The sequence below is a fragment of the Callionymus lyra genome, chromosome 6 (genome assembly GCF_982586985.1).
Source record: "Callionymus lyra chromosome 6, fCalLyr1.hap1.1, whole genome shotgun sequence".
Lineage (NCBI taxonomy): Eukaryota > Metazoa > Chordata > Actinopteri > Syngnathiformes > Callionymidae > Callionymus > Callionymus lyra.
Window position 1 is genome coordinate 22,984,946 of NC_141823.1, and position 17,798 is coordinate 23,002,743.

A 17,798-nucleotide genomic window follows, 5' to 3' on the forward strand; every position below is an offset into this window, starting at 1 on the left:
GATAATATCGCTGTCAATGTGGGGTACTTTTGGCCCTAGTGGTAGTGTGAGGACATGCTCCTCTAAGTCTGGGGCCTTGGTTCTCTGAAAAACGGGCGACTGTCCAGATCTAAGGTGAGATGCATGTTTTTCTTTTAAGTAAGTAAGTAAGTAATTTTTATTTATATAGCGCTTTTCCAGACCAGGGTCACATAACGCTTATCAATCAAAACAATATTCAATAAAGTATATACTTTAAAGGTCAAGATAAAACTGATAACACAACAGGAGTTCCAGAAAATCAAGGAAAAGCCTGAACAAATAAAAACATCTTAAGATGTTTCTTAAAGGAGTCAGTAGACTCCATCCTTTAACCAGATAAAAGACCCATTGAGAACAAGATCTCCTTTACAAGGGGGGCCAAGAACAGCAGAGGCACACATCATAGTTGAACAAAAGGAAAGCTACAAACACAAAACAAACACTCAAATACGAAGATAAGAGTGAAACTAGACAAACAAAGTGCAGGAGTTGTGGTCACAGTTACAATTAGAAAACATGGGCCTTGTTCAGTGGATTTCTGTTGCCTGGCATCTGGATAATTACTCTACAGACTATTTTTAAGCAGCACTATGTAACATTTCCTATAGTTGTGTCTGGCTCCACTGATGTCAAATCATTGTAGTCACAATGTTGTGAAAACTCCAACAAACGTGCCACGGCTGGCAAAGGTTCTAGTATCAGTAACGCGTTTTACCTTCTTTTCTCCTCAGTACTTGAGCTAATATGGAAATAATGTTATTTCTGACTATGACCCAGTCAAAGATGCCTAATGAAAAAATACATAATAATAATGTATGGTACAAATCATTCATTCAATTTCTACCGCTTTATCCCTTATGGGGGTCACAGGGAGACTGGAGTCTAACCCAGTTTTATTAGGCGAGAGGCAGGGGACACCCTGGACAGGACGCAAGTCCGTCACAGCCAGACAACCATTCACACACACACTCATACCTACGGAGAATTTCCCCAAGTTCTCAATCAACCTCATATGTTTTCGAACTGTGGGAGGCAACCGGAGTGCCTGGAGTAAACCCACAACACGGTGAGAACATGAAAACTCCACACAGGTCACAATTTGGCCTGGAAGAGAACCAGCAACCTTATTGCTGTGAGGCGACCTGTGCAATGCAGTACAAATCAGTGCTGCAAAGAACAGACGACATGCACATTTTTTTTTAAAAAAAAGGAAAAATATTTGCAAAGTAGTACTTTTACGCAACATTAAATGAAAAATTACAACACACTTTTATTTTAGGTGGTTTGATTGTTTTCTACACAAGTCAGTTTTCAGTTTTTTGACTTCAGGAATGCTGTAGTTTTTACCAGAAGCAGCAAGTGGAATCCATACAAGTAATTAGGGAAAAGTTTAAATAATTCCTTAATCTTAATGAAACAACAAAAATCTTCCCTTAACCTTTGAGCAATGCTCCCTGAAAAGATTTCTCTTTTAAATAAGTCATTTTTAGTCATCTTGCCTTGGTCGATAGATAATCACTGACAAAAACATTGCTTTCTGGGAAGATCAACAAATCGAAATTGAAACGTATTATCTAACGTTGTCACATGCGACATATGTTGTCCTCCTGGGTTCAAAATAAAACTAAAAAACTAATTATGTAGAAAATTTAAGCTGACTAACAACTGTATTTTGAGACATTAATAGCTCTTTATATTCTCCACATGGTCGACATTTTCTTACCTAAACTTTGTTCCTGCATCATAGTAGAAGGATGGTAAACTGTTTCCTTCAACTGAGAAAAATCTCTGAACTTAGGAAAATGTTGTCGGAACATGATCTGGAAATTGTAATCCATGTGTTTGTGTCTTCTCGCCTGGACTATTTTAACAGTTTGTTTTCATGTCTTAACAAGAAGGATCTGTCTCGCCTGAAGTTGATTCAGAACTCTGCAGCAAGAATTCTGACCCGCTCTAGTAGAAGAACTCACATTTCCCCCGATCCTTAAATCTCTTCACTGGCTGCCAGTTTCTTTCAGGATCAACTTTAAAATCCTGGTTCTTACTTTCAGAGCTATTCATGGCTCCTCCTTACATCACTGATCTCATCTAGCCTTACACCCCAGCTCGGGCTCTGAGGTCTGTGGATCAGAATCTACTTATGGTTCCACGCACACAGTTCAGGACCAGAGGAGAGAAATCTTTTCAGGATGTTGCTCCTAAGCTTTGGAACGATCTTCCTCTCTCTTTGCGCTTGATGGAGTCTACTGACTCCTTTAAGAAACATCTTAAGACGTTTCTATTTGTTCAGGCTTTTCCTTGATTTTCTGGAACTCCTGTGTTGTTCTCAGTATTATCTTGATCTTTAAAGTATGTACTTTTTTTTAGTATTGTTTTGATTGTTTAAGCGCTTTGTGACCATGGTCTCGTCTTACTTACTTACTTATTCAGCATCTGGGCCCGGCTCTACACTGAGTCTCTGGTGGATGCCTGATCTCCTCATCATATCTCTGGTGACACATTAAATGTCAAAATGTTCAGCAACATAGTTGAAAAGCCAACACTTGACATATTCCCTGTGACTTCCTTCCACTTGTGCCGCCATGTGGAAACAAAAGTTAGAGCTCTGCCAATCGGATCAGCTTCAATAACGGCAACAATGAAGGCAAAAACGCTGTATAATTAACACTTGTATCAGGGGCCCATAAAGCATGACCCCTATAAATCCAATTTTGGAGACCAATCAATCCCCGGACAGGACTATTGATCCAGCGCGGCTGCGCTCACTTAAACCCTTTCTCCTCGTAGCCTTTTGTGTTCCCGGTGAAAAGAGCGTTTCGATTGCACTTTTTATTGGCGGCGAGATTCCGCTGAGAGCGACGCGACGGCTCAAAAATTAAACGGTGACATTTTAATTACAGGACATTGATAAAGGGATCTGACTAATGGCTGTGTACAGGGAGGACACTCATTGTCCCGCCTGATGTGATAATCAAGTCGGACTGCCGAGGGAAAAAAGGTCACGGACTGATAAAAAAAAAAAAAAAGCAGAGACGCGAGCTCTGTGGGACTTCTGGGAATATGATGCTCCAAATGAAGACGCATCTCCGAACAATGCGGCATCAATAACCGGCGCGGGGAACTGCCAGATGAGATCAGGGAGCTCCCAAATTTTCATCCCAGACATATTATCACTATAGGTCACATGAAGCCGAGTCTTCGATCATCAGGCGTGGAGGGAAAAGAGGAAACTGACAAACAAACCAGTCACAGTTTTGGTTAAATAAGCACCACGACTGGCAGCTCCGCTTCTTTTCCTCACCCACAACATTTCCATTCACAATCATTGACCAAAATTATCCCCTCTAAACAGCACTTCCCGAACACACACAAATATGGACCAGTTGAACGTTTTACTGAAGAGGTCATGGCTGGACATAAAGGTACAGTACCATTTTATCCAAAACAAACTATTGTTTCCGGATGGTACTGGTTTAGTTACAAATACAGTGATGACAATGTCATGTCATGTTCTATGCTGTGGTGTGTTGGGGTGGAAATGTGTCCAAGAGGAGTGTCAACAGGTTGGACAGGTTGATCAGGAGGGCTGGCTCTGTGGTTGACATGAAGCTGGACTCACTGGTGACAGTTGCTGAGAGGAGATCATTGAACAAACTACTGTCCATCATGGATGATGACAGTTATCCTCTGAACACTGTCATCAGTGAGCAGAGAAGCAGAATGAGTGCACGAATGCTCCTACCCAGGTGCAAAACAAATAGACTCAGGGACTCATACATTCCTCGGGCTATTAAATTGTACAATTCTGAGTTCAGTGGCAGGAGTGGAGTGAGAGTATCTGGATGTTCTGTTCCATGTTAGTCTTTGTATCCTTTGTGTTTGTTGTTTTTCTTTGACCTATGTTCTTTGTCTTTATCTTTAGACTTAGATTGTAAGTAAGTAAGTAAGTAAGTAATATTTATTTATATAGCGCTTTTCGAGACCAGGGTCACAAAGCGCTTTAACAATCAAAACAATACTCAAAACAGTACATACTTCAAAGATCAAGACAACACCGAGAACAACACAGGAGTTCGAGAAATTCAAGGAAAAGCCTGCACAAATAGAAACGTCTTAAGATGTTTCTTAAAGGAGTCAGTAGACTCCATCAAGCGCAAAGAGAGAGGAAGATTGTTCCAAAGCTTAGGAGCAACAGCCTGAAAAGATTTCTCTCCTCTGGTCCTGAGCCGTGTGCGTGGAACCATAAGTAGATTCTGATCCACAGACCTCAGAGACCGAGCTGGGGTGTAAGGCTGGATCAGATCAGTGATGTAAGGAGGAGCCTGACCATGAATAGCTCTGAAAGTAAGAACCAGAATTTTAAAGTCGATCCTGAAAGAAACTGGAAGCCAGTGAAGAGTTTTAAGGACCGGAGAAATGTGAGTTCTTCTACTAGAGCGGGTCAGAATTCTCGCTGCAGAGTTCTGAATCAACTGCAGGCGAGACAGCTCCTTCTTGTTAAGACATGAAAACAAACTGTTACAATAGTCCAGACGAGAAGAAACAAACGCATGGATTAAAAGCTCCAGATCATGTTGTGACAACATTTTCCTAAGTTTAGAGATTTTTCTCAGTTGAAGGAAACAGTTTCTGGTCAGTTTTCTACAGTGTTGAACAAGAGACATGTCTTTATCAAATACAACACCCAGGTTTCTCAGGCTCAGTTTGACAGACTGACCTAAGTCACCCAAGTACTGACTCAACCCTGGAATCGTATCATCAGGAGCAATCACCAGAGTTTCAGTTTTGTCCACATTTAGCTGTAAAGTGTTTTCACTCAGCCATTGTTTGATTTCTAGCAAACAATTGACTAAGCTGTTCAGCCTTTGGGGCTCAGTTGGGTCAAAAGAGCAGTAGAGCTGGATGTCATCAGCAAAAATGTGATAAGAAACATCTGGAAATCTCTGAATGATTTTACCAAGGGGAATCAAGTACAGCAAAAACAATAAAGGACCCAGAACAGAACCTTGAGGGACTCCACACAACAGATCTGCCGATTCAGACCTCATTTCATTGGCAGATACACTAAAACTGCGCCCAGAAAGGTAAGATGAGAACCATTCTAACACAGACCCAGACAGTCCCACTTCATCCCTTAGTCTTCTCAGCAGGATCTGGTGATCAACTGTGTCAAAGGCTGACGACAGATCCAAGAGAACCAGAACAGTGAATTTACCAGAGTCAGCCGACATCATGATGTCACTGGACACTTTCAGTAAAGCTGTCTCCGTAGAGTGATGTTTACGGAAGCCAGACTGAAACTTCTCATGGATGTCGCTCTGATCCAAGAACAAAGACAGCTGCTCGGACACCACCTTCTCCAAGATCTTGGACAAGAAAGGGAGCTTAGAAATAGGCCTGAAATTACTGAGGTCATTTGGGTCTAAGCCTGGTTTTTTGAGCAGAGGCTCCACAATGGCATGTTTAAATGCATTGGGAAAAACCCCTGTGGAAAGGGAGAGGTTCACCATATTGGTAACCCAGGGGCCAATTACATCAAATACTTTGATAAAAAGCCTACAAGGAAGGACGTCATCTGAGCAAGAGGAGGGTTTCATCTTGTTCACTAGTGCTGAAATATCACCCAAAGATACAGCAGTGAAGGATGACCAAGAGGAGGAGATGGGCTCAGAGACAGTAGGGGTTCCCAACAAAGGGGGAGAGATTTTCTCTTTGATCAATTTAATTTTGTCAATGAAAAATCTCAACAATGCATTGCTGTCAGCTTCACAGAAGACCGGCGTGATTTGAGGAGCAGGAGACACGAGAGAATTAATCGTGTCAAACAAAACTTTGGGGTTTTTCCTATTTGCTGCTACCAGTTTTCTGATGTAATCAGATCTAGCAGTTTCTACCATCTCATTGTAAGAAGTCAACAGATCCCTGAGGTGAAGTCTGTGCACCTCAAGTTTAGTAGACTTCCAGAGACGCTCAGTCTTTCGACAAAGTCTCTTCAGACTCAGGAGATCTTCATTTGTCCAAGGGCACCGTTTTTTCTGAATTTTCAAGTTCGATTTAACAGGTGCCACTTGATCCAGTATTTCAACACAATGATCAGTGTAACAGTGAATCAAAGTGTCCACATCTGGACAGTCATCAAAGGAAAGACGGTCAAACATAGCAGAAAAACTGTCTGCAGTATCGGCTGAGATGACACGTCATCTTGTTCTTCCTCTTATGTTCTTTTCTTATTTTATTTTTTATGTATTATTTTTTATTGATTATGAAAAATTGCTGGCTACTGAAAAAAACCATTTCCCGAAGGAGACCTCCTGAGGGATCAATAAAGTTTTACCTTACCTTACCTTAAATGAACGTTCTTGCTTGAAGATGATAACAACCCTGAAGTGTTAACATTATGGCCACAGTCTTGTCAGGTCAGAATCTTGTAAGGGTTTCAGAAACTTCACCATGCCAAGGCCCCCATAAAACTATTAGCCAACCAATTAATTGTATTTGTATGGCTATACTACCCAATATTTTTGGAATTTAAGATTATCACAGCAGATTATTCCAGGGCAGGAATGTTGGTCGGCCTGTCAGTACTCAAACAGTACACCGCACACTACATCAAATTGGTCTGCATGGCTGTCAGTCCAGAAGGAAGTCCGTGCACAAGAAAACAGTTTGCTGAAGACATGGCAACAGAGGACATGGATTATTGGAACCATGTCCTCTGGTCTGATGAGAACAAGATTAATACGTTTGGTTCAGGTGGTATCAAGCATGTGCGGGGGCAACCAGGTGAGGAGTACAAAGATAAGTGTCTACAGTCAGGCATGGTGGTGGGAACGTCATGGTCTGGGGCTGCACGAGTGTTGAGGAGTTACATTTCATTCAGGTAAACATGAACTCCAACCTGTACTGTGTAATACTGAAGCAGAGCATGATCCCCTCCCTCTGTAAACGTGGTCTCAGGACGGTGTTCCAGCATGATAATGACCTCAAACACACTTCTAAGACGACCACTGCTCTACTAAAGAGGCTGTGGGTGAAGGGGATTAACTGGACAATCATGTCTCCAAACCTAAACCCAATAGAACATCTTTGGGGTATCCTCAAGCGGAAGGTGGAAGAGCGCAAAGTGTTGAATATTTGTCAGCTCCGTGATGTCGTCATGGAGGAGAAGAAGAGCATTCCAGTGGCAACCTGTGAAACCTTGAGAATCCAAAGGTCAGGGAAGTTTTCTTGTTGTTTGTTGAGAGTGGATAGTTAAAAATATGAATTACATTATTTCCCATATACCATTTATTTTTCCATTCCCTTTCCCTTCAATTTTCTGAGGCCCCAAAAGCAGCCCCCGGAATCTGCACCACCTACCTTGAAAACCACCGTCTACTCTTAGCAGGGCCATCTTCATTATTTGACCATTTTGATTATTTGAGTAAATGTTTTGTTGTTTCAAAAGTTTTTTTTATTTCTTGAGAAAAAAAAAGCATAGATTCCCATGTTTAACTACTTCCACCAGTTTGGAGCTGTAAATTACTGACTATTTGGCCCCTCACTAAGGGCCAGTGAAAGTACCACAATGACACCCGTTCTGACAAATAGTTTTTGTGATTTCTTTCTTAAAACATTTCTTGTCTAAAGTAAAAACTTTCCAAATGTATAGTCAACAATATGCTGCACTCTGTCAACAAATAAGGAGCTGTTGTGTCTTAACAAGAAGTATCTGTCTCGCCTGCAGTTAATACAAAACTCTGCAGCGAGAATTCTGACCTGCTCTAGTAGAAGAACTCACATTTCTCCTATCCTTAAAACTCTTCACTGGCTGCCAGTTTCATTCATGGTCAGGCTCCTCCTTACATCAGTGATCTAATCCAGCCTTACACCCCAGCTCGGGCTCTGAGGTCTGTGGATCAGAATCTACTGATGGTTCCTCGCACGCGGTTCAGGACCAGAGGAGAGAAATCCTTCCAGACTGTTGCTCCTAAGCTTTGGAACGATCTTCCTCTCTCTCTGTGTTTGATGATCTACTGACTCCTTCAAGAGGCATCTTTAGACATTTTTATCTGTGCAGGCTTTTCCCTCATTTTATGGGACTCCTGTATTTGTCTTATGTGTCTTGGCATTTTTAAAGTATATATTTTTTAAATGTTTATTGTTTTTGATTGTTAAAACGTTTGTGACCCTGATCTAGAAATCCAATTTACAAATAACATTAACTTACTTACTGTCACTCCGCATCAGAACCCACCTGGCAAAAACCCTTTATACACACCGTCTCACACACAGAAATGTTGCCCCGAGATTGTAGAACAGAACACAATAAAACGGCACCAAATTGTGGCACCGTTTAAAAAGTAAAGCTTTGGCAACTGAATAAACCCTGAAGGACATCCATGCAGACGGAGGAGTCGGAGAAATGGAAAAGGTTTAACAGCAGGCAGACTATCGTGGATTGCAATCAGAAGAGCCTTGACCAGCACCTGATCGGAGTAAGGGGTTGTTGGGAGATTTATCCTGTCAAAGTTTCCCACCTGCTTCTTTTCGGTGGTTTGAGTCAGTCAAGGCTGATCTACTGATGTTTTCTCAGGCTAGTGAAACAAACAGGCGCTCGCCAATAATTAAATAGTAAATAAAGAAATTAAAACTTCAACCAAAACTCTAGTAGATCATCATCAATTCCTCATGTTTCAAGGACTCAAAAGCGATCAAATGACTTTTTCATTGAACTTTATGAAAACCTGTGGAACACCTGCAGACGATGGGATGAATGTGTCGGTCATGAGGAAAAGGATTACGAGGTGAGGTACAAACAACGTGTGGTTCGTATGCTCTACACTTGAATACATGTGAGAAAGTCAAACTTAAATTGAAGGGACGTTTGAAATAATTAAATAACGGCGGCGCTTTGTAACTTTGTTAATTGACTTCCAATGTTTAGACTCAAAGGCAGCGAGACGTCGTCATTCTCCCGCCACGTTTTCAAGGCAGAACTGATATTAGTTGAAAACCCAGACAAAGTGCACAAGGACACAGAACGCGAGTGATCATAGCTTTTTTTTTGATAGTTGTCGGCGAGGAATAATTGGTGCTTACATTTCAGCGTGAATGAGGTGAAATCTGGGGTCGAACCTCCGTTAAACAGTGAAGGTAAGCTTGCGTTTCCTTTCATCTCTCAGCCTTAAAAAGAAGCAGGATGCGTTACTGTAAGATGATATCATTTGATTACTGCGGAACAGATTTGAATACACACTTTTGTCCTCCTGCTTTCTTTTATGAAGTTGGTTAAAAACCACAAATGCTTCGGCAGCGTCGCACGCTGCTGGTGTCAGGGTCTCAAAACTCTGAGAGAAAAAGAGGTAGAGAAAAAAAAAAGGGTGCAAGGTTTCAGCCAAAAAGATATTTTTCATGTTTTAACTTTTTTTCGTCAGTCTCCAAAAAGTTAATAAAATTAATTAAATGAGTGTAATGCTAATGATAACTGTATGATACCAAAAATATGATGGACTTTTTTCACCCTGTGTCCACACACTGTCATGAAGTGTCGAGAGAAAGATTATTTGAACGATAATTTAATAAATTTCTATTCTGATGAATATACATAAAAAGTTGGGAAGAAGAAATGTATGACAATTCTGGAATGAGCTTCAACCCCTTATTTGTTTATTTGAATCCCATTTTCTCCTTTACAAGGGCTTAAAGTAGATTTTATACAATTGTACTCTTCTCATGACAGTTTTTTATAAATGATATGCATATAATGGTAACTAAAATGAAACATTTTCAACTGTATTCAAACAATTTCTAAATATAATAATTGAAAAAAAAAACTTTAATCAAACGATTTTCAATTTTAATCAAATTAAACATGATTTTTACAGAAGGGGAACCAAAGATAAGAGCCTCCTTTTATTTTAAGACTAAAATCCTTTATCCCTCTAAAAATATTTATTTGATGATACTGTATTTAAGGTTGGCACTGCTTTACAAAAGCAATTGTTTTGGTTTTCATTGACTTTACGTATATACTGCAGTGTTGAACTCCAATAACAATCGCAGTAAAAGGCCCATCGAGTGAGCAGGATCTTGGACATCTTTTAATTATCATTAGAGACACTTTTAATTGAGGTTAAAAATTATAATTTGTTAGTAACCAGTTGTATTTAAAAACCTCTACCTTAAATGTTTATACGATCCAAAATGTTAGTTGCATTACAAAACTTTGAACAGAGGTGAGTGAAGAGTCACAGAGGTTTTTTCTCAAGTAACTCGAACGTGGTGTAAAAAAAAAAGTTAAATCGATCATCAGAATGAATCCATTTTTGATTATAAATAAAACCGAATGACCAATGACTGCATTCGGTTACAGAATCACATCAGATGACAGATTATTTATATTTAATTGGGATTAATCTACATGGTTCCAGCTCCTAACCTGTGATTAATCAGATTAAAAACGGTAATCTTTGACAGCACGATGAAGAAAATTCCTTTTCTTCTGTATTCTCAACACCCAGCCAGTAATTAAGTGAGTAACCATCATTAAGTCACATGGTGGCGGTAACTAAACCTTGACAGAGATTAATTATGAAATGTAAATGAAACATGCTCGCAGATTTAGGGCGCCACGCAAATGTCAACTCATTACCGAAGTGAACTTTACGGTCTCATCACAGCTCGGTCTCTGTCCTACACGACCAGTCTTACAGTCCCTGCTCGTGACGTCACATGTGGGCTTGGACGTCAAAAAGACGCTGAATCAGCAGAATGAAAGAGATCGAAAAGTTCTATTCTTGGACACCAACTAAGTTTTAAGACTCAATTCTGAAGTCCTGTCACAGGAAAGTACATCATCTTCAGAAAACATTGACTAAAACAGGGCAAACAGGTTGAAAAGAGAAAGTCAAGGTATTTGGATATTAATGATATGAAAAAAGTTGACTAAAAGAGGAATTTGTGATCAAAACAGCACTTGTTTCATAAATGAATAAACGTGAACGAAGATCGAAAATGTGAAATGGGTCATTTTAATTTTGGCAGAAGGTCAGATCGTGTTTTTTCTACACAAACAAAAAGACGGTGAACCCATTAGCACAATATATCCCTTACATTCAAAGACTTTTGTTGAAGTTCTTCCACAGATAATATACTTTTACCTCTCGGCATATTAAGGCATATTTACAACAAAACATTTGTCGTCTTCAGGACAAAGTTTTCGGTGTTTCCATCAACAGTGTTTCATTAGAAAAACACCATTAGAGCGCCAGACAGATGTATTGGAATAGTCGGGCGGTATTAATGTTTCTCTTATTGCTTCCTAATAAACATTATGGCTCCGCAGTGTTGTTCAGAGAGCAGACACCATCAACCTTTTACCACTTGAAAATGACTCCAGAGACACAAATATATGCATATTGTCTTAATAGTTCAACAGAGTCATGACTTCAGAATCTTACCTTCATGAAAGACTTTTACCAAACGTTAACCATCACCATAAGCAATGATTGGCTCTCATTCACTACAAGATATAAGATGATAACTCAACAGATCCATGTTGACGATGTGGTCTTACTTAAGGAAGAAGAGGACAGTTGGAGGCAGAAGGACTGTTCTGTGATCAGAGGCGTTACCTTCACTGTGATCTCACTCTCGTGGTCTGATTTCCTGAAGGAAAGTTTAGGTTTTTCATTAAGACTTCGTCCATTGTTTGGGCCTGTTCTGATCCATACATTCAGCACTTTGGAGATCTAATCGGAAGCACAATATCAAATGTTCGGAACCACACTCAAGAACATACTAAAGTATTTTCTGTACTTCTGAATCTGGAAAACACCCTAAACATCACAATTTATTTATGACTTGTCTTGCATTTTATGGGGTAAAGACATGAAAGAGTATTCTTTTTTTTTTTCCACAATCGCATCTTTCTTACTCTTACCATGTGCCAGGTTACTCCTTATCGGGTTAACTTTCCACCGCGATCCAAAGGTCGCCTCTTCAAATTCAACTGGGCTGCAGGAGAAAACAACACCAGGGAAGACGTGGAAACCGAGCACAAGAGTCATTAACTCCAACCCGGATGGGATTTGAACAAATGTCATGTGGCAAAATTCTTTAACTTAAGTTCCCGAACTTAAAGCCGTTTGGATTTGCATCCTAATCTGAATAAATCTGAATCTAAATAAAAGCAGGACTTTAGTAAAAAAAAGGGCCACAGCAGTTGAAACAGGCACTGAAAGCAAAGAACGGAACATTCACAGAAGAGCTGTCGGTAGAAAGAAATTAATGAAATGTTGACATATATAAGTTTTATACCAGGTTGTGTCAATAAACATTCAAATCTTAATACATTTTAAAATATATATATATATAGAGTCATCAAGTTAAAACCACAAAAAAGCTTTTCAAGAAAATCCACCCAAAAGTCTGTGTTGGTGACGTGTTTTGTCCGTGCTGGGGTCAAAGGTCAAACGTCGTCCACCGAGGGTCTTTGAGGGTCACATGTGTCCCTGCTGGGCGTGACGCTCCTCCAAACAGTGGCAAACCCACTTGGATACGACCTCAGTGCTTCCATCGTTGTACTGTACGATGAAGGCGTGGTCCTAGACAAAAGAAAGAATAGAAAATAATGTATTTTTTACATTTTTATCCTCAATATTTTACCTTATCGGACAATTGTGTATTTGGTACAAAGTTCAATATGTACTTAGTTTTCCTACTTTTCCAGTTTCCTTTACGCGTTTAGATCTACAAGATAATTTTCAAGAGGATTCTTGATCTTCAAATGTTCTACTGTTACACAGTCAAGTTAGTATCATCAGCATCAACAAGGTCTGGAGAATAAGAATCACACGTAAGGTGATGTTTTACTCTAAAAAAAAACAACCTTCACCTGAATCAGCATGAACTTACATGGTGGATCCAATCAAATAAACAACAGTCCATGAACCACAGAAAAGACATTTTCATGTTAATCTAGGACTGGTTGGTGGCAGTAAAGTAGCAGTTTGTTCACAGCTCACCAATATAACACCAGATAGATAGTAGCTGAGTTAGATCGCTCTGAGACTGAAGCTCTTCACCAAGAACCCTTCAAGTCAACTGTGTGGCAGAGGAGGAACACTATAAGAGACTATTTATGAGGTAGAACCAACAACTTGATACAGCATGATGACCAATAATGAGTGGGCTCACTTTGGAGCCACTGAAGGCACCATTTAAAACAAATACTTCACATTTATTGATATCTATTAAGTATCCAAGTCAGTTTGAGTCCATCATTGGACCAAGTCAATATCAATCTTCAGTGAGATTCAAATGTAAGCTAATAAAATAACATGTGGAAATCAGATCCTCGCCAAAATAAGCATGTTTTATGCTTTTAATTGTACAGATAAATGGACTTGAAGAATATTTATTGAACACGAGCGAAATCACAAATTAAACGGCCTCTCCTAAAAGGGAATTAGCCGTCTTTGCTAACAGCTATTGAAGTGTTCATTGTGCAGTATATTTTATTGTCCATTTTATTATGACCAGATTGGAGGTAAAAAACCGTGCATGCGAATCGGCTTTGCTTTTATTTGTGTAATTATTCTGAATCATTAGTCAAGAAATAATAATAATAAAAAGGACAATAAATTAAAGAGGAAGATCATTAAACATGCTTATCTGTTTAAAGTGCAACAGATTTGGCTTTATATCCGCGGCTTGTCGGGCCGTTCAGGCGTGAAGTTTATTGATCTATTTAGTCAGAACAGGCCATTAAAGAGGGCACGAAGGGATGGAATCAAAACTCAAGATGAAATATTCTTGTCTTTGGAAGGATGAGCGTCTCTTCTACACTGGTTCTCTGCATCTCATCGTTCGCTAATGATGACTGAAAGGCTAAATATATACAATTCATTGAAACGTTTCTGTGCATTAGCTTTGACATCTCATTCACCACAGTCGCCTCAGCTGGGACACTGCAGACATCACACCAGGGTTAAAGGTTAAAAGAGTAGGGAGAGGGGGGGGGGGGTAGAATAAGACTAGTGAACCAGAACCAAGTGTGAATGTTATCAGTGTTGTCGAGATGTCCCGACAGTTAAACGATACCGTGACCGCCTGGTTTGTTTGTTCAACACCTACAAGAGCAGGATTTAAAAACAAACAAACTGTGACATAAATGGTTTAGATTCAATAGTTTTAGGAACTGGTGGTGAGAGGTTTTCACTTCCTAGGTCTTTAAAACACCCTATAATATCGGGAAGTCACATTAAATGAGGTCCATACCGGGATGTACTGTTCATTACGGCCATGGACCTTCAGTACAGGGCAAACGTTTGGACACCACTTCTCATTCAATGCTTTTTCTTTGTTTTCATGATTATTTTCATGACAGATTCTCAATGAAGGAATCAAAACTATGAACGAACACTTGTTAAATGAGGTACTTAACAAAAAAGTGTGAAATAAACAATTTTCTCTAATGACTACTATGCATACTTTTGTAGAGACAAACAACTTGTAATGTATTTTATGGGAAAACCCAATCAGCTAGGTGAAGAGAAATGAGTGGTTATTACTTTAAGAAATTAAGACCAGTCAGTCAAAAAAAATAGAACTGAATAAACTGAATGAGCCCATAAGGTGTGTCCAAACTTTTGGCCTGTACTGGAGAAGGAAAACTAGAATATTATTGAAATTCGACCAAAACATCTTCAGGAAAATGTAATTGAACCGATATTAAAAGGATAAATGACACGTTAATAACACGGCCATGTCGTCCCGAACAAGCTGTAGAGAGTTGTTAAGGACTTGGGGGAGCCCCATTAATCGTGTTGTCCTTCTAACGGGCAGGCGGGGTCAGCTCAGTCCGGGGTTAATTACTGTCATATCAACGCAAGCAAGTGTGTACACGCGTGTGTCAGGATGAGACTGGCGGACTGGACGCTTCTGGGTGTCTCTGTAAGTGCAGCGCCACCATGTCATCAATCTTTCTTTGCTCTGCGGAGACTGGAACCGAAATAAAAGAGGAAGTCACAAGTGATGTCACTAATTCCAGCTCATCACCTCTGCTCTGGAAATTAACCCTGATCCACCAACGTGTTGGATTTGACACGGATGAAGAAGGTGGTTTTTGGCTGGTGGACACGGCAACATACGTTAAAAAAAACATGCAAAGACTGCAGAAACGACGTTGACTTTGTCCAACCTGACCTTCCTGAAACGATTCCCCTGAAGGCTACCTGTCTCTCTGCCTGTTCATCCTTCTATGAAACTGATGATGGCAGCCTAAAGAAAGCGGCTAAAAAGTTTATAGTGACAAACTGATGGCGAAAATGGCAAGATGACTAACGCCCTGTTTACACTATTGAAAAAGACATTTGTACATTTTTGGCCTCCTACAAGAAAATAACGTTTAATCCTTTCCCATTCCCACATCAGGGGTTGCCAGGTCTGAAAAAAGTGTCTGGCCTAAACACAAAACCTGCCAAGAGAATAATCTAATCCAAAACAAAACCACCATATAGGATATAATAAAGTTTTCTTTTCCAGCACAATGTTTCAAAGTAATACAATTGGGTGGAAAGCTAACCACCCAAGACAATTGTACAATGTTTCCAAGTAGGTTGGAGTAAGAACAATAGCAATATAAACAGGAAGTACTCCAGAAGTACTACAGGTAAATATCGCAAACACTTCCAGTGTAGACAGTAGACTGCATGTTTTCTGGAAGTGCTTGTTATATTTACCCATAGTACTTTCAGAGTACTCGTTGTGTTTTTCTTTAAACACCACAAACGATCTTAAAATATAGATTTATTTCATTTTTAACAATTCTTCTCGTCGAGGCTTCAATACAAGTTGGTCATTACAGACGAGCAGGGTGGAGTTATTTGGATGTTTTAAGCGTCTTTTTGGAGGACGTTCGTCAACTGGGCACCAGTCCAGAATGAAGTTTGAATTTCACTATAAATACTTTTTTTTATTTACAATGCTACATGTAAACTTAGCATAAATTTGAACTAGAAGTCAGTGGATCAAGCATCAAATATTCATCATACAAGAGTTCAATTTTTAAAAAAAAATCATCATTGTGCACTCTTTTGCAATCAATACAATAATGATTTACTTAACCCTTGAGTTATTTCAGCATCAAGGTGACCTAAAGACCCTAAAACAAATGTATTTGAGGTATCCCTTGTGTCGTCTCTAGATCAAAGTGAACGACCTCCACCACTACATATGTATTTCTGGAAGCCAGGGAGGTCGTTCACCTTGACAAAGAGGCAACACAACGGATTCCGCAAGCAAATTTGTTTTCGGGGCTTCGGGTCACCTTGACCCTGAGATAACACAATGGTTAAGAGTTCAAACAAAAGCCATTAGCTGACATTCATTTGAGTCGCCGTAAAACAAAGGCTGTAAACTCTAGGGAATACCTCACGAATATTCATTTAAATGTTTTTAAATAAGGATTTTTCATTAATTCTTCGAGATTCAATTAAGAAGCGTTTGCGGCAATTATGTCAAAAGATTGATCTTAATGAAACGGGGACTGTGTTAAGTGTACCTGAAAGGTACAGGTAGATCAAATAATTACATCTATGGAGAAAATGTAGAGCAAGATTATATCTAGTGACGGATTCAAGTGTGTAAAGGGAAGGAGCATTACGGATGTGGAGATTCAGCAGAAGTGTGCACACTTTTGTCTTCAGCAAGAAGAAAGTTAATCGAGCGTTATTTCTACGACTGCCTATAGTTTCGACAAACTACAAGAAATCTGCTTTATTTCGGAGAAAAGGCGGATTTTATCTTTCAGTACCACAAACAAGCAATGATATATTAATTAAAGACTAAATCTTCAAATGAATACAGACTGTCTCATCTTGGAATATTGTGTGACATGATCGCATCAGCCTGTCAGCGGGAGCGAGTTTGGGAATTGGACATTGAAGGGTCTCATCTGGTGTCTCTGTGGAGGGACGAGCAGAAACAAAATGTGTGTGCGTCGATGAATAGAGAAGCAAAGTGGGAGGACACATGGACAAGGGCGCTAAAAGGCTGCGTAAACGCTGTGAAGGAGTGGAGGGGGGGGGAGCAGAGGAGGAGGAGGGAATGTCAATCCCATCTAACAATGAGAGCGAGGGGCTTCGGGATCATCCCGAAAATAATCCAGACTGAATTTTATTATTTCGCAAAAATCACATCAATGAATGCAAATAACATTCTATTTTGATCATACGACAACACATATCTTTATTATATTTATGTTAATATTCGAAAAAGTACTTGGAATGCTCATAAAACCCGTTGCATTGGGCAATACAAGAACGACCTCTAAAGTCTCAGACTAGTGACTTTTCATCAATTCTTTATTGCATTTCGGCAGCTTAGACCCAAGTATTCTTTTGGTCATTTACTTAAGGTGTATTAACTTCACTTTCAAAAGTCATACCGTCATACATCACAAGGTAACAAGACCCAAACATGTCAAAACATACCCACTTGAGCCAAAGACTGGATTCTCGAACCATGAAAAGTTACATCGATTTTAACTAATCTAATGGAAACCTTGCAATAGAAGGCATGCGCTACGCATCAACCTGGACACTGAAACGAACCTTGAAGGCGAGAAGAGAAACCTCAGACTGGAGAGGTCATGGCTAAAAAACCTGTAGCGGCGGTACTGGGATTGGGCCAATGGAAAGTCTTAACTCATCCGACGTCATTAGCTTATGATGACAGGATAGTGTGACCAGCATGAAAAATGCAGCAGCGGCAGAGCTATACGAAAGAAAATA

At 39.7% G+C, this 17,798-nt stretch overlaps 1 protein-coding gene across 1 annotated transcript in view; it reads right to left on the reverse strand.

Moving 5' to 3' along the window:
* Positions 1 to 11,012: 11,012 nt before the first annotated feature.
* Positions 11,013 to 17,798, reverse strand: part of map2k5 (mitogen-activated protein kinase kinase 5) — a 41,284-nt gene continuing 34,498 nt past the window's right edge. Inside the window, exon 22 of the mRNA XM_087794315.1 lies at positions 11,013 to 12,608. Within this exon, the coding sequence (XP_087650441.1) occupies positions 12,504 to 12,608 (105 nt within the window). The 3' untranslated portion in view covers positions 11,013 to 12,503. The remainder of the gene's footprint in view (positions 12,609 to 17,798) is intronic.